Raw genomic sequence first — 26,661 nt, 5'->3', positions numbered from 1 at the left:
CAACGGTAAAAGAAAATCTTGCAAGGTGAGTTCCGTTCAATTAATTCAAAAGGATCGCTTATCTTTATCCTTTCAGAAGTCATAAATCTATTTTTAACTACGTCTCTCAATAAATAAATTGGCTCTATTCAAAATTCATAATATGCAATTTATGGTTGCACACTAATGAGTCATCCGGTAAATGCATAGAATGATGAGCAAGCATCTTTACAATGTACACACAGTAAACAAATGCCATTGTCGAATAACATATATAATATACAGAAAGGCTTAAGTTGAGAGTACAGCAATATATGTTATCACAGAATACAAAATGCAAATAAAACTGAGTCCTTTAAGCGCACCAAATATATTTTCTTGTATCAAAACTTCATTTTAAAACTAAAAATACTTCCAATGGACCTCATTGATGCTGTTCGTTTTATTCTATTGTCTGTATATCTAGCATACAATGGCTCAACCTTAGGTAACGGCATAATACTTGCCTCCACAACTGGACCAATTGGAATTGGTCTTTTCGGTTTGAACGCATCAAATGGTGGCAATCTGAATATTGTATTCGCCACGTCATCTGGCCTACCGTCTTCCTGTGGGTATTCGCCAGATTCCGGATCGTGCTCACCACTATCTCCCACTTTGTTTCTTTTACAAGACTTACATCGGAAACAGGAACATGATGGACATGACGGACATGAACGAAAACAAGAACACGGTGGACAACAACATTTCGGACACCCTTTTGTTTTCAAGAGAACCACTATCAAAACCGTGACGGCAATTAATGTCAAAGCTCCAAAAAATATGGTAGCATAAAACACTGCATTTGACTGTCCTTCAACAATGGTAGCTGAAATGAGATTATTAAATAATATGTAGATTAATAGTATTGTATTCATTTTCAAAAATCGACAATCAAAGAATATCAAGTATCCATCCATGATAAAATATCAGTACATGCACAGTTAAAAAGACTACAAAAGAAGTAAGGAACAGAGCCTTAACTTATATTCTAAGGCTGCTACTGAGGCCTTCAACACAGAGCATTTAAAAAAACATTCTCACCTCAACTCATTTTTACTTTCAGGTAAGATCAAATATTTTTAAAAATATTCATAATAATAACCATCGAGTCTAGTTATTTCTGGACGCAGCATATGCATCATTGTTAACCTGACACGTGCACACACCAATAAGGAAATACTATAATAATTTTAGCTTGCAAATAAACAGTTTAATAGCACTTACATTACAGAAAAATAAAATAATCTTTGAAAGACAAGACAATATTTTTTTTGTGCACCTGCATCATCACAAAAAAGTGAAATAAATGCTGGTTTTCATACTCGATTGACCAAGAATATTCTCAGTTTATTTCCATTATTTCATTATCAGATTTAACTTTGAACAAATCAATATTTAAAGTCGAAATAGTAAAATGATATCCGTACGAAGTCCTTTATTCGGTATCTGAATAATTTAGAGATGAAACTATGTACGAGAACTCGTCAATGTAGCTATATAGTTACACTTACCACAGGTTTCTGAAATGATAAAAGTATTGAGTTTATAAAAGTTTAATATATTTCAAGTTCTATTTAAAATTCTACAATACATGTAGTTGAAAATAAATTCCATTGCAAAGCTATATTCGTTTTGTAATAAAGGTCTGATGTATTAGAAAAACAAATTTATATTTGAGACTTAATACCCTTTTAAAAAGTGTTTCACCAAATATTTTTTTATGTATTTAGAATTTGACATATTTACATTTTTATTTTGTTTTTGCATTGTGTTTTCAATGACTACGGACGTGCACGCATATGCGTGTTTAACAGTAACTTATTTTTATCTAAGTGTGAAACGAATATGTGTGTATTGTGGCTAGAGTCTTAACCATCTCAAATACTGTTAGACTTATTTTATAATTATGCAAAAAATTGAGACAGGAAATGGAGAATGTGTCAAGGAGACATTAACCCGACCATAGAAAAAACAGCAGCAGAAGGTCACCATTAGGTCTTGAATGGAGCGAGAAATTCACGCACCCGGGGGCGTCCTTCAGCTGGCTCCTTAACAATTATATACTTGTCAAGTGATAATGAACGCCATACTAATTTCCTAATTGTACACAAGAAACTAAAATTAAAATAATACAAGACTAACAAAGGCCAGAGGTTCCTGACATACATATATATATGCAATGTTGTATATCAACTAAACTGTCTATTTCCTCAAAACACTTTCAGTGTTTCCGGTCCGATTTCATACATTTGTTTGTAATCCCGCGGTAATATTACATTGTGTTTGTTTACCACGAATTCAATCTGGTACCACAATGGAGCTTAAACAGAAAAACCAGAACAGTTCTTTACACAAATGTTACATGTGTCAAATAGTTGCTGTTAGGGATGGTAAGAATATGAATATGGGAGATTTGGTAATAGTTGCTTAAGCTTTATTTCAAATATAGCTTACTCACTGTTTCCGACAAGCAGCTATGCTCGTCCTCAATGCTCTTCAACTTCGTAATTTATTTGTCCTTTATTTGCATTATTCGAGCGTCACTGATGCGTCTTTTGTAGACGAAACGCGTGTCAGGCGTAAGTGTAAAATGTTAGTCCTGGTATCTATGATGAGTTTATCTACCTTTTATGTTTGATAACTTTTTAAAAAAATCATAGGATAGCGTGAATATCTTGTTTTTTTATTGTGGGAAACATACCCGTTTGACTTGAAAACACATATATATTCCCTTCTGTTGCACCTGAAGGAAGAGCCGTTGAAGTTTGTGTTGTATCGGAACAATAATTGGGTACCTCTGTAGCGTACGTAGTTTTTCCTGAGGATGATTGACTTATTACCTACAAGTTAATTTAAAAAAAAAAACAGATTATTCTCTCTAAAATAAATCGTACATTTTATATAATAAGAACTGACTAATGTTACTAGAAACATATCAATGTAATTCAGGTGTTAACAGTACAAAAATTTAAATGTCAATTATAAATAAAGGTAAATTATTGAGTAAATTGAAGTGTGTCTTTGAGGATTTTGATGTATTTTATTTACTGTAGAATGTTATAAATCTTTTATACGCAAACTCTGTCTGTGAAATTAATATGTATGTAACAATATAAAATAGATTTTTTATAATAGGGTCCACTGTTTATTCATGGACGATGTTTCATTGTAAACACAAGACCACTTCTGAATGCTTCCCTGTGTAATACAAGGTAGACTATATCATGTATATTCAGGTGATGCGCAATAAATGTATTTTAAGTCTTCAAAAAAGAAAGAAAAAAAGAACTTACTAGACAGGAAAACTGATAGTCTCCATTCGCAACGCTTGTGTCGTTGTTCCATACAGATAAATATGCATACCCATTACTTGTAACAGATTTCATACATACAAAGTTTCCACTACCTATGATATTAGAAAAATGTATTTTGACATTAAAATTACACGATCAAAACCTAAATGCATCGAATGTTGTCTTGACAACGGACAGCTAAGAATGTTGTCATTAACAATATTGACAGCAAAGCATCTTGCCAATGCTTGCATTATTGAACATTTTCAACAATTCTTTATAAATTCAGATCTTTGTGATATTTGATATGGTGTTTAAGTATTGAAAAATGTAAAATTAATACATAACTCCAAGGACAGTTCAAAGACAAAGGTCTCTTAAAAATCAAAATAAAAAGTCTAAACACATCATCATCCGAATGAAAAACAACGATAGTATTTCTGACAGATATTTCTTTCTGTAGAAAATGGTTGATTAAAACCAGATTATACCTAACAACACTTCTCACTTGTATGACAATCTTCTATCCTTTCTTCGCCATTCAATAAATCAAAGTGTAAAAATATGAGGAAGATGTACTTTCATCTAATTTGAGTGTAAAATTAAAAAAAATACTGAACTCAAAAAGGAATCGGAGAGTCCCCAATCACATGACAAAGTCAAAATCAAATGATTAATTCATTGTTGCTCTTTATTGAAAATATTCTAACATTAAAGAGTATAACAATTATGACGATAATGACCAACAATAGATAGTATTTTTATAATATCTTTAACTGCTATATTTGGTATTTGATACGATGTCTGCCTTGAGTTAGAATTCCATTTAGCAATTATCCGACTCACTTGAAAATGGGATTGTAGAGCATCCTCCGTCGTAGGTATAAGTCTGTCCAGTTTTGACAGTACATCCATCGAACGTTGTGCTAGAACAAGAAGCCCCGGATGCAGCAGTTATTGATACAGAACCGTAATTGGCCAATAGGGCGTTCGAACAAGTGGCTTCACCCATTCCCGAAGCAGGGGAACCTAAAATTGGAAAACAAATATATATATTCAAAATAATTCTACAATATGTTTAAAACATTTCTTTTGAATCGTTACTTCATCAGTTTTTTTTCACCATCACAAATCGTTTGACTGATACGACATTCCGATGTTTCCACTCTCTAGCGCAGCTATTTGTTGTTATTGATGCTTAGATACTTAAAAAATGTCGACTGATCAATTTAACAAAGTGTGTGTATTCACGTGGTGGCGTTTTACGCAATTAGGAGACAAATATTCAGTTGACACACCCGTTTTTGTTCCTTTTGGAGTTCATGTGATTGTATTAGTGTGTGTTTGCTACTTGTATTTCTCACTTTGAATGTCGATAAACTACTACGTATTTAATTTTTTTCGATGTGTTGTTATATTTTGTGTTTAAACCACTGATCTATTTAATGATGTCAGCTACTCTTAGTTTGACCTTTTGTCAGATATTTTAAAATCCTCTAATTTTGTCCATGACGGTCCAGTAAATTTGTTTCCCCTAACCCCTACTTTCATTTTCATAATTTTATCACATATGGGGAGAATCATTTCCAGCCCAATTTTTGGAAATACTATCAATTTATAACAGTCTTTTAAAACGCTTGTCTGTTTGAACAAAAGATCGAACATCCTTCCTATATTTACAACTGTCATCATAATGCTAGCTAGCTAAAGGTTTTGTTTGCTTGCTTGCTTTGTTTGTAATTAAGTTTGCTGAAGCAATGTATCTAAAATTGACATCTGCAAACAATATAAGTAGGCGGAGATAAGCATGTATATAACAACTGCAACATGAACAATTACATTTAAGCTGCATCATATAATCCATTCTTTTTATATCTTTATGAAGTTTAATTGTATGATTTGGATGTAACGTACCATCTTTAACCAGTACTATATAAGTACTAGCTTCATAAGGTGTTGCCCTATTACAGACATCTGACATTACTACAGTTGAACCCTCTAAGGTACCTTTGATATGATCATTGTTTGTAAGGTCCACATCTGCAAAGGGATATAGGTATATAATTGTTTTATAACTATAATTATATTAGCATGACCTAGATAAATACATGATTTTTAATAATTGCATAATAATTTTTTGAAATTTTGTTAATGTGATCACTCGTTCAATATGCTAGGCATGTGTATCTCACATGTAGTACGTACTCCGTCTAAGATTACAAAATTGTAAAGAGGACATGGGGAAATATATAGAGTGACGACAAGAATCTTTTAGCCTCACAATTAGATTTATATACGAATTTGATTCATTTCCAATCATTTTCAATCAAAATATAAAAACTTTGATAGTATCACTCTCTTAGCAACACGACGGGTGCCACATGTGGAGCAGGATCTGTCTTGTCCGGAGCAACTGAGATCACCTCCAGTTTTGGGTTGTGTTTGTGTTGCTAAGTCGATAATTTTCTATGTTGTGTCTTCTGTACTATAATAAATATTTGTCTGTTTGTCTTTTTATTTTTAGCCATTTCGTTGTCAGTTTATTTTCAATCTATGAGTTTGACTATACCTCTTTCGTCCTTCTTGATTAGCAGATGAATAATTTGGTAGTTTTCAATCTTTCCTGTAAAGTTTCGTAGAATATAATGTTACTTACTTGTACCCAACTGATAATAATATTTATATTCAGATATTCTTTTCATATACAAGCACAAGTATGCTCTTATATCATTGTTGAATATAAAAGCTGTTTCTGTTGCTCTGTGGACAAAAGAAAATACAGAATATTCATAATAAGAGAAATTGAAGTATGGTGATTTTTAAACAACAATTGTAACTGATGATAAACAACAAAAACAAATATCATAACTTAATGAATAAAAAAATAGGTCAGTTTGCAAATCAACAGTTGAACATATCTATTTTATATAAGTTGGTTTTGTTTAATTGAAAATGTTACTAGTTTATTTTGTTGTTTATTTATTTTAAAATATTGATATACCATGTGATCAAAGAATGTTTGTAGTTTGAATTTCAAATTTGAAAAAAGCAAAAGTAACATGAAATTGTATGGAGCACTTTTGTTATAGTCAACCGAAAAAGAGGAAAAGCCTTACTTTGCTGAAGAGAGCTATTTGTAAAAGAAAAATGGATATTGAGCTAGCATGTAATAGGTTACGAGTGCATATACAAAAATGTTTCACAGATCAAAACCAAAATACCTTCTGAAAACGATTACGGATATTTTGCTTATAATCAATGCAACGTGTATTTTGTTCGATCAAATAAATTTATATTCAGTATTTTTTCTATTTAAGTACAAGCTAGCTTCTTGAAAAGATAAATAGAACTGTTCTAGCCCGCTACAATTATAAGTCTGACTGGTTGTTTGTCACATCTACATTTTATTTATTGTATTCATCAATTGCCTTCAGTAGTCTTTGATGCAGATGGCAGATCTATGGTAGTTAATATTAGATGTATGCCTAACTGTAGATAAAAAAAAGTTGTTAGCAATGAGGAAGCTATTTAACCAAGGACAAACTTGACGTCATGCCGTGGAACGTTTGTAGAATCCATCATGATTTGGTCGACAGTTATGTTATATCGGTACATCAGACGACCACTGATATTCTCTGAATGCTCTACGCACAAAAGATAAATTAACAAAAAAATATCAAACATTAAGGAAAATTCAAAGTAAAAACCTCATCAATAACAAACTCAAAAGCTAAAACACATCAAACGAATGGACAACTCTCATATTCTAGACTTGGTACAGGCATTTTCTTAGTTAGAAAATGGTGGATTTAACCTGGTTGAATAGCTAAACCTTTCACAATCCCATCATTCGACCATATAGTAACATCAAGAATGAGACGTTTCATCAAATTGTTACTTTTTATATGCAACTCATTGCCGGATCCAGCCCCCCCCCCCCCCCCCTTTCTTGGGAAAATTTGGTTGATATGTTTTCACTGTTTTGAACATTATCTCTTCAAAATTATATAAAACATAATTGTGTCTATATAGCAGAACTGTAATATAAATGGGGGTCTAACTAGCTATAAAACAAAGTATACTCTATATTTTGTTCGAAAAATGTCTGTACCAAGCAGGAATATGACAGTTGTTTTCTTTCTTTCCGTTTGTTTGATTTTGTTCACCGTTTTATTTTACTATGTTTTATAAACTTCCCCTATCATAATTATCCTTGGAGTGTGGTATTTTGTGATAATACATGTGTTTATACATACTTCAGCATAAAATAATCGCCGCTACTCTCTTCGCATGAAAAGTTTAATGACTGCACTGAAACAGACATGTATATAGGATACCCTGTAAGATGGGTGTCGTTGAATGTTAACGCCCCTTTGTGGGCACTGTGCCATACGCCTGATATCTCAGTAGGAAATGAGCAACTGGCATCTGAAAAATTGAAAAAATAAAAATAATGAATTTAAGTTTGTCTTTAAATGTGTGAAATATATTGAACAGCTCTAACAAGACATAACAAGACATTAGAAATCTTAATTAAATAACTCAAGTTAGTCTTAATCGATGTACGCACATTGAAAACCATGCATGCTTGTCATCAAATTAAGTATAGGAAAATAATGGAAAGATACAATAAAATAAAGAATTCTGAAACCTATCAAATATTATGAAAAAGTTTCGTAATCCGATCAAACCCATTCAGAAAGACGGTGAAGCACTTAATGATTCCTATATGAATTCGCAAATGCTCATTTTGGTATATATACTTTCGGTCAGTGGTAAAACACATTCAGTGAAATATTTCCCTTTGAGTAACACTAATCTACAAGACTACTGCGGCATGAACATCTAATAATTCAAATATGAGGAATATAAAATAGGGTTATAAATACAGGGATACTTGATTTTATAAAACAGGTGTTCACGAAACGAGCATGAAGCTCAGTAGATTCTTTCTAAAACGTGTATCGCTTGATATCTGGTCTCACAGAAATTTAAATAAAAACCAATTAATTTAATTAACTTTTTTTTAAATATTCTTTAAGCTGCGCTATTCGCTGCTTTTCGTAGACTAACGCTGTTTGTTTGAACGCCCCCTTGCTATCTTTTCTTTTCTCTTCTCTTTTATTTATTATGCGTCTGATCCTTTTAATACGTGTATTAGTTTAAACCGCTTAGAAGTGCACAATTCGGATTAATTCGATCACGGCATTCCTGTATATAAGGTTAATACGGAATAAAACAATATTGTTTTTATTTGGTATTTAACAACGTTCGTGTTTTAACGGCTTTAAATGATACTAAGTACTTAATTTAAGTTTAATACATATTTTGGTACTACATGTTTAAAAAAAAGGAAGTATTTAATTTAAGGTTTAGTGTAACCCGGGATTTTTTTACAGGTTCACAAGTATTTTCATAACATTAACGTTCTATTTTTGACTGCAACAGATGCACATATTGCAAATCAATATCTCTTGAGGAAAGTTTGAGATAACTGGTTCATATGTGGAAGACAAGTTAGTCCATGTGTGACGGACTAATACAAACCTGCGCTGCAATCGAAAATAAACACTTGAACACATAATGAGCTTCAAATCAAACAAACAAAAACCCTCTTTTTTTTATAAAACAATGGAAACATTTGTCGAAAGCTACAATCTAGAGCTGATTCATCAATTCAAACATTGATGTTTTTAATCATATTTGCACTGAGATGAAATTAACTGAAAAACGTCACACATTTACCTAATCAATTGTTTGTACGAATGGTTTCTGTAGTCTAGACACAATATATTAAGTCCCTCGTTGAAGGGTATCTTGTAAATGTTTAAATAAAGAAAATGCCAGCTTTATAAGAGCCGTTCTTCTAATTTATCGGTGCTTTGCATTCAGTAACTTTTCAATCTGTTATTTTCAAAACCAGTGGTTTGCATAGTATTTATTATATATTTGATATAATACGGACTACGAAAGTCCCATTAGTTATATATGTGATTTTATTATATGACTATAAATTTTCTGTTTTCTCATTGGCTAAAAGCATAGGAAATCCTCTTTGATAAAACATTATATTCACCGCGGCAAAAATCACGAGAGGTTAATATAAGATTTGGAACAGCGTCCGTGTACCTAAATATAGAAACGGGGAATTCTTGTTAGCTATTTACGGGATGTATAAATAAAATGGTTTTTAATTGAACGACCGAATAAATATCAACCAATCAGCGCTCTCGACATAAAATCGTTTCGATCTGACAGACAACAGTTACATGTTTCCGGCAACAAAGTATGGCTGGAGCAGCAGAAGTAGCTACTGAAAAACGCTTTTCATCGTTAAATAATGAGGAAATTAAGAAGATTTTGATAGAAAAGGATTCTAAAAATAAAAATCAAATCCCAAGCATAAAATAAAAACAGTCTAGGCAAAATACCATCTAACCAAGGATATATTTCACAATCTAAAAATATTAAAATGAGAACTAAAGAGTCATATAATAAAGCAATTGTTGACTTTTGATATCAGTTGATACAATGATTTATCAACCCCAGAGATGTGATATTCACCTCGGCCGTTGGCCTTGGTGAATATCACATCTCTGGGGTTGATAAATCCTTGTATCAACCTCATCAAAAGTCAATAATTGTATATTATATAATGCATTCATTTGTTGATATTTCACTATATACAAATGTATTCATTAATATTTGAGAAAGAACCGTGTCAATGCAAGTTCAACATATCAGAAATTATACAATATGTTAACTTGAAAAGCTTTAATATATTTCGAATGCAACATTATATATTTAAAGCAATTTTAAATCTTTTGTCTGTGTTGAGACATTCAAATTGTATTTAAATGTTCACTTTCAGAATTAAATGAACGAATTTAAATGAATAAAAGGTGATAAACGGTTTAGTCAAATCTATTTCGGTGTGGTTGATGAAAAGTTAATGGTAATGATTGCAAGATTGTTATTTCCTCTGATTAAATCAGTATACCATGTAAAATACTCACTTTATTTCATTGTACTTTTAAGTATAATGCATTCGTCTTTATTCAGTTTTAGTATTCATAAAGGATTATATTGTAAATCTTTCCTCATGCACGTTCATTGAAGAACAGCCACTTTCAATTTCGTGACTACAGAAGATTTGACAAATACACTAGACAAAATTAGATTTGTTCGTCTTTTTTCGGTCAGATGTTCTTATATAAATAAAAATACAAACAAACATCATTTTTAAATGAACAAAATAACAAAAAAACAACGTTTTTGTTTTCGCAAATATAAATTAGTCTATGCCTTCTTGTTTTGCTATAAATATTTGAAAGTTTGCTAGTACAAACGACTTTTACAATGTTAAGACGATTAGTTAGTACATATATGGGCGCCTATAATTTCTTGCAATATTTAAAAGACGTGTCACGGTATTTTTCTATCCCAAATTCGTGTATTTGGTTCTGATGTTATATTTCTTATTCTCAAAGGAATTTGTCTAATGCTTAGTCCGTTTCTGTGTTTTAATGTTGTGTCGTTGTTCTCCTGTTATATTTAATATGTTTCCCTCAGTTTTAGTTTGTTACCCCGATTTTGTTTTTGTCCATAGATTAACGGCGTATACTACTGTTGCCTTTATTTATCGATGTTTACCATCGCATAGCACCTAACACGAATGTATTATCGATGTTTACCATCGCAAAACACCTAACACGGATGTATTATCGATGTTTACCATCGCATAACACCTAACACGGATGTATTATCGATGTTTACCATCGCATAACACCTAACACGGATGTTAGGTGTTAGATGTTTATCATCGTATTACACCTAACACGGATGTATTATCGATGTTTACCATCGCATAACACATAACACGGAGGTATTATAGATGTTTATCATCGCATAACACCTAACACGGATGTATTATTGATGTTTACCATCGCATAACACCTAACACAGATGTATTATCGATGTTTACCATCGTATTACACCTAACACGAATGTATTATCGATGTTTACCATCGCATAACACCTAACACGGATGAATTATCGATGTTTACCATCGCATAACACCTAACACGGATGTATTATAGATGTTTACCATCGCATAACACCTAACACGGATATATTATCGATGTTTACCATCGCATAACACCTAACACGGATGTATTATCGATGTTTACCATCGTATTACACCTAACACGGATGTATTATCGATGTTTACCATCGCATTACACCTAACACGGATGTATTATAGATGTTTACCATCGCATAACACCTAACACTGATGTATTATCGATGTTTACCATCGTATTACACCTAACACGGATGTATTATCGATGTTTACCATCGCATAACACCTAACACGGATGTATTATCGATGTTTACCATCGTATTACACCTAACATGGATGTATTATCGATGTTTACCATCGCATAACACCTAACACGGATGAATTATCGATGTTTACCATCGCATAACACCTAACACGGATGTATTATCGATGTTTGCCATCGCATTACACCTTACACGGATGTATTATAGATGTTCACTATCGCATAACACCTAACACGGATGTATTATCGATGTTTGTCATCGCATTACACCTTACACGGATGTATTATAGATGTTTACCATTGCATAACACCTAACACGGGTATATAATCGATGTTTATCATCGCATAACACCTATCACGGATGTATTATCGATGTTTACCATCGCATAACACCTAACACGGATGTATAATCGATTTTTACCATCGCATTACACCTAACACGGATGTATTATCAATGTTTACCATCGCATAACACCTAACACGGATGAATTATCGATGTTTACCATCGCATAACACCTAACACGGATGTATTATAGATGTTTACCATCGCATAACACCTAACACGGATGTATTATCGATGTTTACCATCGTATAACACCTAACACGGATGTATTATTGATGTTTACCATCGCATAACACCTAACACGGATGTATTATCGATGTTTACCATCGTATTACACCTAACACGGATGTATTATCGATGTTTACCATCGCATAACACCTAACACGGATGAATTATCGATGTTTACATCGCATAACACCTAACACGGTTGTATTATTGATGTTTGCCATCGCATTACACCTAACACTGATGTATTATCGATGTTTGCCATCGCATAACACCTAACACGGATGTATTATCGATGTTTGCCATCGCATAACACCTAACACTGATGCATTATAGATGTTTACCATTGCATAACACCTAACACGGATGTATTATCGATGTTTGCCATCGCATTACACCTAACACGGATGTAGTATCGATGTTTTCCATCGCATAACACCTAACACGGATGTATTATCGATGTTTACCATCGCATTACACCTAACACGGATGTATTATCGATGTTTGCCATCGCATTACACCTAACACGGATGTAGTATCGATGTTTTCCATCGCATAACACCTAACACGGATGTATTATCGATGTTTATCATCGTAAAACACCTAACACGGATGTATTATTGATGTTTACCATCGCATAACACTTCATTCAAACACATAATCGATGTTTACAATGGTTGCGTTCAATATCGTAGCAGCTTCTTAGCTTTGCCAGCATCTATCAAGACCTTTATAGCAGCTAGGCTATCTACACGTTCAGTAGTCAAAAATCTACGTACCCTATGTAGATCTAAGTAGCTGCGTCTATATTGAATACAACAATTGTTTATTAACACTAACACAGACGTAATATCGATGTTGCGCCGTTCTTACAATGTATCGGTGCCTTGCATTCAGGAATTGTTCAATCTGGGTTTTTTAAACTAGTGGTTTGCATAGTATGTAATATAATATTCAAAATCAATTACATGTTGAATATAAATCGAGACTATGAAAGTCCAATAAATTATATACTAATAATTACATTAGATGTAAGTTTCATTATAATACGTTATTCTGATTGGCTAACATGTTATTCCGTAAACAATTGCATCAGACAATAACATTTATCATGCCTGATGACACGAGGTCCCACAAAAAAGTGCACAGGTGAATTAAATAAAACTGGATAAAAATCGTGTTTCCGTGATTTTAGCTAAAAAAATGTAATTATAAGTATTGAATACTTCTTTTTGAAACTTTATAGGGTTGTAAAAGCGTTGACCGTGCGTACATTTTTAGAATGAAGCGCTTCCGCGCTTCATACAAAATGTACTTCGGTCAACGCTTTTACCACCCAATAAATTTACAAAAAGAAGCATTCAATTCTTAAATAACATGTGATTTCATATAATGCATTCATGTGTTGATATTTCACTATATACAAATGTTTTCATTAATATTTGAAATAGAACTGTGTCAATGCAAGTTCAACACATCTGAAATTATACAATATGTTAACTTGAAGTGCTTTAATATATTTCGAATGCAACATTACATATTAAACACAATTTTAAATCTTTTGCCTGTGTTGAGACATTTTGATTGTATTTAAATGTTCACTTTCAGATTTAAATGATCAAATTTAAATGAATAAAGGGTGATAAACGGTGTAGTCAAATCTATTCAAGGTAGCTTTTCAGTGTGGTTTATGAAAAGTTAATGGTAATGTTTGCAGAATTGTTAGTTCTTGTTATCTGTTCAGATTAAATCATTATCTTGTAAATAGATCGCTTTATTTCATTGTACCTTTAAGTTGGTTTCCGTCTATATTCAATTTTAATATTCATAAATGATTATATTGCAAATTTTTACTCATACACATTCCTTGAAAAATCATCACGTTCAATTAACAGAAAATGTTAACAAATGCCCTAGACAAGATCTGTTCGTCTCCTTTCGATAAGCTGTTATTATATCAAACACTACAAACAAACGGCATTTTTTAAATGAACAAAATAACATATAATAAAATTGAGAATGGAAATGGGGAATGTGTGAAGAAGACAACAACCCGACCAAAGAAAAAACACAACAGCAGAAGGTCACCTACAGGTCTTCAATGAAGTGAGACATTCCCGCTCCCGGAAGCGTCCTTCAGCTGGCCCCTAAACAAATATATACTAGTTCAGTGATAATGAACGCCATACTAATCAACCCTCCCCCTATACCTCTAGCCAATGTATGTTTGTAATTGTGTCAAAATCAAAGATCAGAGTGAAGAGTCGATAAATTACTTTGTATGTACAGAGGTGTCGTGAAAATGGCCATTTAAAACTCGATAGCAGCAATGATTTAGAATACAAGATGAATGTATTTTATCAACTGAAATCACATAAACCATGTTTCTTGAACATCTGTCATTGAGTAGCTCGAATCAATGATTGAAGCCAGATACATGTAAAACATATAAAAGAAATATAATTAACTTTTAACAACCGTCATGGTATCAAAAGAGGTAAGAAATTTACTTTTTATAAAAGGAATAAAAAATTATTTGTTTCAATAAAGTGTGGTTTTTTTATAAGCAATCACACTTCGTCTCATGTAATGAAGTTTCGTTCTTAAAAAAAACCCTGCAATAATAATAGTTCATGTCGAAAAAAATATACATATTATTCATAAAAAAGGAATAAACTTCAAACAAATATCAAAAAGTATACATTTTAACAGCCAACAAAAACCATCAAAATCATATTCTTCTAAAACGATGGACGTACAAACAATGGCAAACAAAATCAAACAACTCATGACCAAGATAGCCTGACTCGCTACAGACACAATATGCTGTAGGTTATACCGGCGTATCCGTGGGCAAAAATGTCCTCATTTGCTTATGGTGTAAGAAATAAAATCACAAAACTACTGAACTCGGAGGAAAAAATGCCCATAATCAAATCCCAAAATCAAGTGATAAAACACATCAAACGAATGGACAACAACTGTCATATTCCTAACTTAGTTCAGTAATTTTCCAATGTAGAAAATGGGGGATTGGAATGAACCTGGTTTTATAGCGCTAAACAAATCGAATCAAATTACGTTATTCTTACAACGATGTGTGAACAAAACAGACATGATCGGTAAAATAGTCAAAATATGGTAATACCACCAGTGATTTCCCATATTAGTCTTTGTTAAATTTGATCTTTTTAAAAAATGTGCTGAATTTATCTTTGTTTCAAATAAAGAGCTACTTGCTATAAGTAAAGCGTTTTTCTGTCCAGTATTAAAGACAAAATTTCACATCCAATTTCATTGCATATATGAAAATAACCATCAATGGAAGTTAACCAATCAAATTCTCATCTATTTTTTTTTAAAACCTGCATACAAGCTTTAGTACCCATGTAACCTCAAGTTTCCAAAATATTCTATAGAAACCCCAAATTAAAAATGTCGGTGCTTTGAAATACCTAAGATATTAAATGAAAATGTCTCGGAAATGAAATATAGGATACATTAACTTAACAAGCTGCTAATACAAGGAAATATTTTTAAGAAAAATGAAAAAAAACAAAAATACACGAACTCCTACTAAATTCAAAAGGGAAGAAAAAGTTAAAATTAAGACATCTAACAAATGGAAAAACAGCTGTCGTATTAATGATGTGGTACATGAGTTTCCTTACGTATAAAGTTGTGGATTATTAATTAATCTAGGTTTCACAAACAAAGTATAATAGTCCATAATATCAAATTGTGTAATATTGGCAAATATATGTTATATACCTATATGGAGTTATTTTCTTTCAGAACGACAGGTCATTCTTTTTCAGAATCAACCCGGACGATACCATGTTTCAATGATACATGCTCCAAGGCATAAAATAATGACCTGTGTGAGGTCATTATTTTCCTTGATAAACATGCAATCTATAATTTACTATGATTTACTTCAAAACTTTATTCGTCTAATAGATTTTTGTTGCCGATTTGGAAATTTATTTTATTCAATCGATGATAGGTGTAAAAGAAACCGTCATTGTAGTCCCGCATCTTAATTTTAGAGACAAATAACGTGAAGTTTTGTTGATTTACCGCTACAATAAAGAAACATTATCATTTATTTCAGATGAATTTTAATGTAGACTTTCATAAAATAAATCCAGATTTAACATATTTGTGTGTAAGATTTAGAAAATCTTATTGAGTCAAACTGAAAAGGTTGATTGATTTTTGGTTGCTTGTTTAACGTCCAGTGGCAAATATTTCATGCATGTTCAGAACGATACACACTGAATAGGAAATCATACTGTGACCTACATGTATTTATATTCGTCTTCGTATCAGTTCTTAACTTTTTTAAATTTATGTATACCTTTTACTCTATCAAATGATCAACTAATAAGATAATCGTGTATTCTATTGAATAACATTAACGTAACTAACGAAAGGGTCGGGTGCCGGGGGTATATATTCATATCCTGATTATCTTTTAATAACATGTATTGCTATTCAAAAGACAATCTTTCTGAATTTTTCATTCGATTCAAGTAAAATTGTTAAAAAAATAAACACTTTTCCGCGATAGAAATAACATAACAAATAGAAAAAAAAAACATACCCTCTCCCCCTTTTCCATAAGCTAAGTGGTACAATAAAGTACTTACATTGTGTCTTGTATTTGTCATACACCGTTAGCGGATGGTAACAATACATTTGTGTCTTACTTCATGCAGTTAAAGTAATATTTTTATTGTGTATGAATAATAATTTTTTAAAGGTTTATATCTAAATTATTTTGTGAGTTTCATTTCACGATCTAAATGAGCCGCAGGGCGTATTAAAACCTGAACGCATTAGAAAGGAATATCCCACTTTATTGGTGTCGGTAAAATAGGATACTAAATATTACAAATCTTTATAAAATTAATATTTTTTTGACGGTATATAAGTCAGATAATGCATATTTTAAGGTTTTTCTTGTCGTAGAACACACTTCAGGGTGTCAGGATTGTTCAAAGAAAGACCTCCCTCCGGTCGGTCTTTCATTTGATCAATCCTGACACCCCTCGGTGTGTTCTACGACAAGAAAAACCTTAAAATATGCATTATCTATAACATATATCACTGTTAAAATAAACGGAGTGTATATTAGTCCGGCTAGCCGGACGAATAGTTTAAAATAAAAGGGTCACATGTTCATTACAATGTAAAAGTCTGTTACACTGCCTTTAATATTAAGTTTTAATGATTTTTTTAATTATGAAACATTGCACAAATAAAAGTTCTATATCTGACCCGAATCAGTTCACCATTAAAGGGATTGCAAGATCTATAAATTAGTTTTAGTCACTTAAATCTGCTTGGTCAATGACATAAATTATATTATTACGTGGGTAAGGTTTTAGTGCAGATTAACAAACTGATATAATATATACAGTATTTAAATCATATCAATAATTAACAATAGTTACATTCAACAATCCATATAAATATCTACTAGTACAAAATGGGCTACGTAAAATTGTCATTCGTCGAGACAAAAAAAAACGTTTTTGACCATACATTTGATACAATAATCCCCTCAACATGTTTCTGATCTAGTCATAATTCAGATTTTAAACAAACTGTATAATTATCAGTTAGAAAATGCTTGGCACACAAGATTTTTAACAAAACAAAGAACTAATATTAGCCCTATAGTCAGCACTTCTGTGTTGTCATGAGTTATCATTGATACGGTCATATTAATTATAAATTGATTGTTTATTAAATTTGAATTTTCGAAATACTAAGGCTTTTGTCTGTTTATAAATTTATAGATTATGAGAGACTTAGATTTCAATTCCCTCTGGAAAAAATGATCTTAGAAGTTTTTGATATTTTGTAGTGTCCCTTTTTATGGATGTGGTTTCAGAGGTAAAAAGTGAACTAAGTGTAGGAAAACAAAAAAAAAAAAAAAGAGAAAATCTGGCATAAACAATAAGGAATACATAAGGTATAAAAAGGGTGCTAGAATAAAACGATTAGAATGTAATGGGCAAACAATTGTAGAATACAGAAAATTTGTCTATAACAATAAAGAAATGTAGGCCCGAAACGAAACCCCCTTCTTGGTCTTTGTTATTACCGCAGGATATATAAATACTCTTCTTTCATAGTTTCATTATTTTTCATTTTAGAAATGCACCATATCTGAGAAAATATCCGACAATCAATACTAATGCAGCAGTTCGCACAGCAGTTATATAACGATCCAATTTAATTATTAATATGATCTTGAAGATATATTGAATATAATGGAAAGTATTTAGATCTTTATATAGCATAGACGGATAATTTGGTATTTATTTGATATTTGATACATTATCATATATGTCTACAAAAGATTATCATCATAATATTATTATGATAAATTATAAATCATTTGAAGCGTTCTGTAATAATGGAAGAGTCATATTTATTTTTTACGTAATAATAATGAATAATTTTAAATGTGAAATTATAGAATGATATTGAATGTACAAATATGTACATTGTGCCTAATACTTTGATCACGATTTGGTACGTTTTCTTTATATCTATTAATCACTTCAGGATACACATACACTGTATATTGTTTTATTATCTAAGTAACAAGTTTTGTTTTTGTTTAAATGTTATTAACAACAATATTTAGGTGGTTTCATTGATAATTCAGAAGTACCCGGTCTAATAAATTTGCGAAGCCGACAAAATCGTAGACAAAAAGTGTCAGACAATGACTTCCCGTTCCATTTTTGACTTTCAATGTAATTTGATCTGTAAATGACAATAGCTTGACCTATCTGTGTAATCATGCAAACTGCTATCTTATCTTATTTTGTTCGAGTTCACGTAGCTGATAAAATTCCTATATATTTACTGTCATTGTTAACATGTTGAAATCATTCATAACGTGTATAGACCCAACAGGTGACAATTAAGCTTTCAATTAGTAGAAAAATGTTAGAAAAAAATATGGTGAATAAAACAAAGAACACAAATAAACAGATATGAGGCCTTAGTGCTAATTTGTATAACGTTTGGTCTCTTGTGGAGAGTTGTCTTATTGGGTATCATACCATATCTTTTTATACCCCACGGCCCCCACCTACGACAGTAGAGGGGCATTATGTTTTCTGGTCTGTGCCTCCGTTCGTCCGTCCGTTCGTTCGTTCGTCCGTGCCACTTCAGGTTAAAGTTTTTGATGAAGCTGAAGTCCAATCAACTTGAAACTTAGTGCACTTGTTGCTTATGATATCATCTTTCTAATATTAAAGCCAAATTATACTTTTGGTCCTACTTTTTCGGTCCACGAAACATTCCATTCTCAATTTTATAGAAAACGAAAGTGGGATTTTCAGGTTAAGGTTTTTGGTCAAGATAGTTTTCATGAAGCTGAAGTCCAATCAATTTGATACTTAGTACACTTGTTATTTATGATATGATCTTTCTAATTTTAAAGCCAGATTAGACGTTTGACCCTAGTTTCACAGTCCACTGAACATAGAACATAAAAGTGGGAGTTTCAGGTTAAAGTATTTGGTCAAGGTAGTTTTTGATGCAGTTGAAGACCAAACAACTTGAAACTTGTTCCCTATAATATGGTATGAACTTTCTTATTCTAATACCAAATTAAATTTTTTACCCAATTTCACGGTCCATTGAACATGGAAAATGATAGTGCGAGTGGGGCATCTGTGTACTTAAGGACACATTCTTGTTTTAATTATATTATCATAGAGTACGTCAAGTAGTGATGATTTTAATACCAGCAGTCAAGATAATTTATCTTGCTTTCAGTCTGCGTTTTTTTTTTCAAAACGTGTTTCTTGTGTAACATATGTACCTTGTTTCTACGAATTTAGCATTTCTTTGTCGGCATTGATGATTAAAGTGCTTCTTTTATTTATTATGATTCTAATTTGTCACTTGGAGTAAAAATGAGAACGGTTAAAAAAACTTCAAACAACAATTATTGCTTAATCTTTAACATGTATGCTTCATCTAGTCAACACATTTACTTTACTTTACGGTGTTACAAAAACACAATTTCAACAGCTTCTACAGGGCATCCCTTACTGTTCAGACCTATATAACACAACGGGCACGTTCATGAAGACCATACAAGAAAGCAGTACGTAGTTTTAAAAATTAAAAAGTTCTTACGCATAGCTTTAACTTTGCCTATAGGTAAAACATCTAGGTAATGTTGGTATCAGACGAAAGCTTACGGACTTTGGATCGCTGTAGAATCTTTTATATAATAAATAAAAGTAAATGGAATTGGAATATCAGTGCATATTTGCCATTTTGCTCAGATAAGAATTACCCGCATTTGTTCTATTAGATTTCCGGGAACCAATGAGCTCTAAAATCGGAAATTAAAAAATCGTTGATTTTTTCAGCACAAGTCAAAATAAGGCAATGAAAGATTACACGAAATGACTGTGACTTTACTTGCATAGCCCTAATAGCCACAATAACATTGTGCAGAATTTAACATAGAATCTGCATTTGAGCTATTACTCCTCGGTGTCATTCCTTAATATTGCTAATGAGCCCATACCAGTCATGAAAAAAAAAGTTCATTTTCTAGTTAGATGATATTAGTAGATCTTTCGTAGTCTCTCTTGATTACCCGTTGTTTTGGTGGCCGCCGAGCTATTTTATTCTCACAAAATTCATTAACCTCCATACTTCAGTCTTTGTCATGTCCAAAATGTTTGAAACATGTTTCTTTTCGTTAAAAATTGTTTTTGTTTTTGTTTGTTTGTTAATATAACAAAGAGAGATGTTAGATAAAATAAGTAAGACAACAACACTTTGTTAATAAGTAAACAATTGTTTGTACCACATCAACTTTAAAACGTGCTCTAGTGAAATCAAGTATCTATGTCACTTGTCAGTTTTATCAATGACTGTTTTTTATGAGAATTTGTGTGATAATGATCCGTGAAATAAACTAAACACCTCAGACAATATGTTGTTAACACATATATTTGTTTATTTGTTTGTTCCTTAAATATATTTTGATCAAATTTCGTGATACACATCTAAACAATCATACGATATATAATGACAATGCTAGTAATGTTTTAAAGATCATTGATTTGTGCCCAATTATTTTTTTTATTTTATTTGACTTTTTTCTTCATTTTATACTTAAAATGAAGTTTGATATTTATTTACACAGTCATTATTGCAATTCATGTACATTGTACATGTGTATTGCATATTTTCAACAGCATCAAGTATAAAAAAAGATGTTTATCACTGATCGTTGAGTTCATCATTCACTCAGCAATTAAGGGAACTACCAAAAAGGAAGGACGTTGTATCATTCAAGTAACGGACAATTATTTGAGGAAAGATGGCTAGAGAAACTATTATCTCATAGTGTGAAAAGACAGCGAAAATGTCACATTTGAAAGTACCAGCAAAAGTTGAGATATTTGAAACAAAGATTAACACCAATGTGTACTCGAATAGCATTTGCTTGTCTATTACGATATATTAATAATATTTTATACGCTCATTAAAGGAACAGTCCTTTTTTTTTTTTTTTTTTTTAAACAATTAGATCATCTTTATTGCACTAAATGAACAGTCCTTTTTGTACAAATTTAGCATACTGGATCTATTATAAACAGCACTTTCACCGTAGTGGCGTTGCCCCTCCCCCTCGATTGATTGAGTGAGATCATGGGTTCGATATTCGTTCGGTTCAAACCAAAGACTTAAAAATCGGTACTTTGTACGCCTGGCATGGAAATGAGGAGAAAGAGCAAAGATTAGTCAGTTCGGATTTTAAATAAAGTGTCCCGATAGGGTTACAGATCTTCCTTGGACAAGCACGTTAAATATCCGGCTTAGTGTGTCCGTCTAGTAAAACGCAGAGTTCATGATCAGATCGCATTAAAATGTTCTCGTACCGAATAAGTATGATAATTGCTGCTGGACGTGTAACAGCAATCTAACATCAACAACGCCTAAAAAAAACAGGAAAACTCTTGCTACGGTTTCAAGATCTGATGACGAGCAATTATTTCATTCCCACCAATTTAATCTTTTAAACAAAGTTCAACCACGATTAAGTGATTAAGGAAATAGTTTTGTTATTTGTACCTATGTAATGGGATTATGGGAAAAAGAAAAGAAATACCCTTATCGATCGGACATTTGAAACGTTTTTTAGATTAACAAGATTAAAGATTGGATAAATCACTACACTAACTCTTACTTTATGCAAAATAAAAGTTATCGATAATAAATTACTTTAAAGTCAAACATAAACTGAATAGTCTAAAAATTAAAAAATAGCGAAATTGATGTTAGTTGAACTTGAAAGTTAGTACATTAGTTTCTAGTTTTACTTGTTTGACAATTCTCAAGATCAGGAGTTGAAGTCATAAAACTTTGTTCGGTGCTTGGAGCACACATATCATGCTCGAAATATGAAATCCAGCATTTTGATTGGTTGATTCTCGAGTCTGAGAACAAAAATCGTGCTAGAAAGTTGTATGACCGCAAGGCCTGGGTTTTTTATTGCCGACTATATGGCTTTTTACATTGTTAAAGGTAGTACGGTTGCCTATAATTGCTGAGATCAACTTTTTTTTAAACTCTATTGGATAGTTGTCAATTTGTAATTATACCATATCTCCTATTTTTACATGATATTTATATGTTTAGCACCGATTAGAATAATACGTGCATGTATGTTCAACCCGCAGTTGTTCGTATCAGAAATCAGCTGTGCAAAATTTCGTCAGGTGTAAAAGGAAGAAAGGAGAATAGACCTAGTCAGGAACCTGACCGATGAAGGTGCTAACAAGAAACAAATGAACCAAACAAAAAACTGGCGAAAAAAGGGTCTCAAATGTAAATGAAGAAACTCAATCAAGTATTCCGAACTCTAAAGTTAGAAGTTATATAAACACTTTTAAAACTCGTCCATTATCTGCAATTTGACTAACTTTTGTACCAAAGTATTCGATACCATAAAAACTTGGAAGGATTTTTTTCAATCAATTGATTATGTCATATAATGTACGTTTTGAACAATGTGTTAAATATCTAAATCAGAATATAACAACTCATCTGTCTACATAAGATGCATTGTGCGTTCAAAACTTTATAGTTTCATTTGTTTTTAAATGCAAGAAAGTTAGTCGGGCAATAAAGTTTCGTTTAAACAGACAATACCTGCACATAAATCGGAAATTCGATATTCTTTTTATTATAAATTTGCCATTGTGGATTTATCTTCACTTGACAAAATGAGAAAGGTTTATTCAATTTATTTTCATTTATTACGATGAAGTGATTTGTCATTAGAATTCAAAAGTGGGTTTAGGGGCCCTTTATAGCTTGTTGTTCGGTGTGAGCCAAGGCTCCGTGTTGAAGGCCGTACTTTAACCTATAATGGTTTAATTTTTAAATTGTTATTTGGATGGAGAGTTGTCTCATTGGCACTCACACCACATCTTCCTATATCTATTTATAAAAGGATAGCCTCGTCTTGGACGCTCTTTTCCGATCTCCGGCGAATAGTTTATTTAATTTGTCACTCAGCTATGAAGTTAATTTTGCTTGTACCTTTTTTATGTATCCAACGTATATATTTTAGAGCGAAGCATGCATTTTCTTTACTGATTTTAATTGTTTGTTGTTTAAATATCCAAAATATAACAACAAATGTTTTTATCTTTCATTTGATAAATTGTTGTTTAACAATGATTTATAAACAACGTTGAATCAAACTTTATATAACAATAAACATGAATCTTTGTTCACGTCTGAATGGGGAAAAGTGAAAAATGCTGATGTGCATTCGTCATGTATTTCTTAAATATGCATGTACATGTACCAGCAGTTATACTACGAAATATTGCTCACAGAAATTCAATTGAAACGGGACAGGAAGTCAAACTTATTCTAAAAAAAAGTTTTCTCTAAGAAAATAATTATTGTTTGCTTTACGTCCACTGGCAAATATTTCATACATGTTGATGGAACGGCTTAGATAATATGTAAATAAAAGTACACAGTTTATATGATCAAATATAAATTAATAGCTTTTAAATTATATTTAGAAGTAATTTATTTCCAAACTCGCTGGACAAGTGACCAAAATCAAAGGTTCATATCGTATTTTCAAAATTTCAAAAAACTGAAAATAAATCAACGACTAAATGTTCAACAATAGTGCGGCATTAATTAAAACGTTACTAGTTACTTGTTAAAAACCTTCACGTAAAGATTGCATTTCATACCGTATAGCGGGTTAATTTTGCAGGTTTACATTTTCGCTTATTTTCGCGGATCGAACTAAATTGCCAAAAAAAAATCCGCCACTTTAAAAGTATACATGCTTAAGTATTCAACAAGTTTTGAATCCGCCAAAATAAAAAAACCTCCAAAATATTTCGTATACCTTATTTAATAAAAATCGCGAAATTTGCACCCGCTAAAATAACCCGCTATACGGTATATTGACTGTTTTCTAGTTTTCAATGTTATAGTATTCAAAGTTTTTGTAGTTTCAGTTCAAATCCAACCTATCCCTCCTATTTTAATAGAATGAAAACAGTTAGCAAATTATCTTCAGTCTGTTGGTTTTTTTTTAAGAATGCGTAACGGAAATGATGAACAAAATAAATTATAAAATTTCTTTCGTTCCTAAATTCTTTATGAAATTGAAACAAAGTTGAAAATGTAAATAGAATGTGTAACGAACAATCATTGAAAAAAAGGCCCTGATTTAATCATGGAGTTTTTTTTAAATAAAGCGATGCAGATTCAGAAATTGCCAAGAATCACATTCAATAAATCAAATGTTTACATCACTTATGACTGTCATTAAAACAACGGTTATGTATTGTGTATTGATTGCTTAACGTCAAGTGGCGAATACTGCGCCTATATCCAAATTCCTAGTATTTGTTAGAAATAGAAATATCATTGAAAAATTGCGGTCGATGTACTTTTCTGGAATTACCATAATAAAAACACTCAACCCAACACAGTTGAAAGCAAGGGATGTATGAATGTATAAAAACGATAGGGAATAGTTGTTAAAAAAGTACTTACCAGTAGACGAAATGATGACTATGAAGAGGAGAATAATAATGTCCACAAGTTTGTCGTAAAATTTCATTTCTTTTAAATGAAAAGGCGTGAATATGATTCTGTTCCTTTTTCAGAATCAGAAAAATAACACGCCAGCTTCACAACTTCAAGTTTGCTATATCATTGTAAATTATGATCAGAATAAAGATCACAGTTAATGAGTCTGAACATTACTTCTGGTTTGAATTACGGATCTTTAATAATTAAATAAGACTCCCAACGCGAAAAATGAAATTAATCAATACACTTTAAACAACCAATACACTAAATATTATGATTATATTCTTATTCTTTAATCCTCTGTAATTAATAAAGCACTCAATAGAAATCTTAAATATTTAACAGCACATTTCAAAACCTCCGGGAATAAAAGCGAATTTGAACCCCATTATTTAAACTCAGTGGTGCAATACCAAGCACATTTACAAAATGAATTGTTGTACACTCTTTATCCCTATATGTTAAATGCACAATGATGTTTTTCACATAGAAACGTAGATATTATTCTTAAATACCAATGTCATGTACTTTATTGTTTGTGAAAGTTCATGCAAATTTTGTTTATCGCGCCCACTCTTTATAATTAAGTGACCTTATAAAAAGATTTTGATTTTGAAAATTTCTTTAGCAAGGTACGATTGCTGAAAGATTAAATCGGGGTTAAAGTAAATGTGCTCGATTTTGCAATATAGAAAATTCGTAATTACAATTTTAATATTCGTTCAGCATCCGTTTTTATACCATTAGAAGGCCGTTGGTGAATTTATCCCCCAGACCTCCAACGGATGTATAACGGACACGTAACGGATACAAAACGGAAACGAAACTGACGAGTACCGTACAAAACGGACGCCTAACGGACGTCCAACGGATATGGATGGACGCCTAACGGATGAGAACGGACGTCTAACGGACACGAATGATTTTGGAAGATGTTAAGTTATCAAAATTTATAGGTTTTAAAATATTATGATTATATGATATTTTGTTTGTGTAAATTCGGCTCACATAAGTACATACATATACCATATCAAAATGGAATTTTCGCAGCACTCACACTACATGTAAAAATGCAACGGCTTCTGGCAAATATCTTGCAAGATGTCCAATGTCGAATTTCCCCGTTTTTTTACAAATAAATTGTCATTTGCGACGTAATTTATTGAAAATTTATATAAGTTGCATTCTAAAGCCTCGGTCACACCTTACCGGATAGCTCGAACGGACGCCTAACGGATGAAAAAAAAGTTATCCGTTGACAAAATTTTTATCCGTTGGGAGTCCGTTGGTGTACTAA

General features: G+C 31.8%; 1 protein-coding gene across 1 annotated transcript; it reads right to left on the bottom strand.

Annotated features, from left to right (window-relative positions):
* LOC134700264 (uncharacterized) lies at positions 1-25,798 on the bottom strand. The gene is made up of 9 exons (XM_063561624.1): positions 25,326-25,798; positions 7,571-7,742; positions 5,971-6,074; positions 5,229-5,354; positions 4,161-4,343; positions 3,315-3,427; positions 2,723-2,861; positions 1,533-1,541; positions 1-847 (listed from the first exon to the last, which is right to left on the bottom strand). The coding sequence occupies exons 1-9, from the start codon at positions 25,390-25,392 to the stop codon at positions 363-365; spliced, it is 1,398 nt and encodes a 465-aa protein (XP_063417694.1). The 5' UTR covers positions 25,393-25,798; the 3' UTR covers positions 1-362.
* Positions 25,799-26,661: the final 863 nt, after the last annotated feature.

The sequence above is a fragment of the Mytilus trossulus genome, unplaced genomic scaffold (assembly GCF_036588685.1).
Source record: "Mytilus trossulus isolate FHL-02 unplaced genomic scaffold, PNRI_Mtr1.1.1.hap1 h1tg000128l__unscaffolded, whole genome shotgun sequence".
In the NCBI taxonomy this organism is placed as follows: Eukaryota; Metazoa; Mollusca; class Bivalvia; order Mytilida; family Mytilidae; genus Mytilus; species Mytilus trossulus.
The sequence above is the reverse complement of the archived record's forward strand: the minus strand, read 5'-3'. Positions and strand labels throughout refer to the sequence as shown.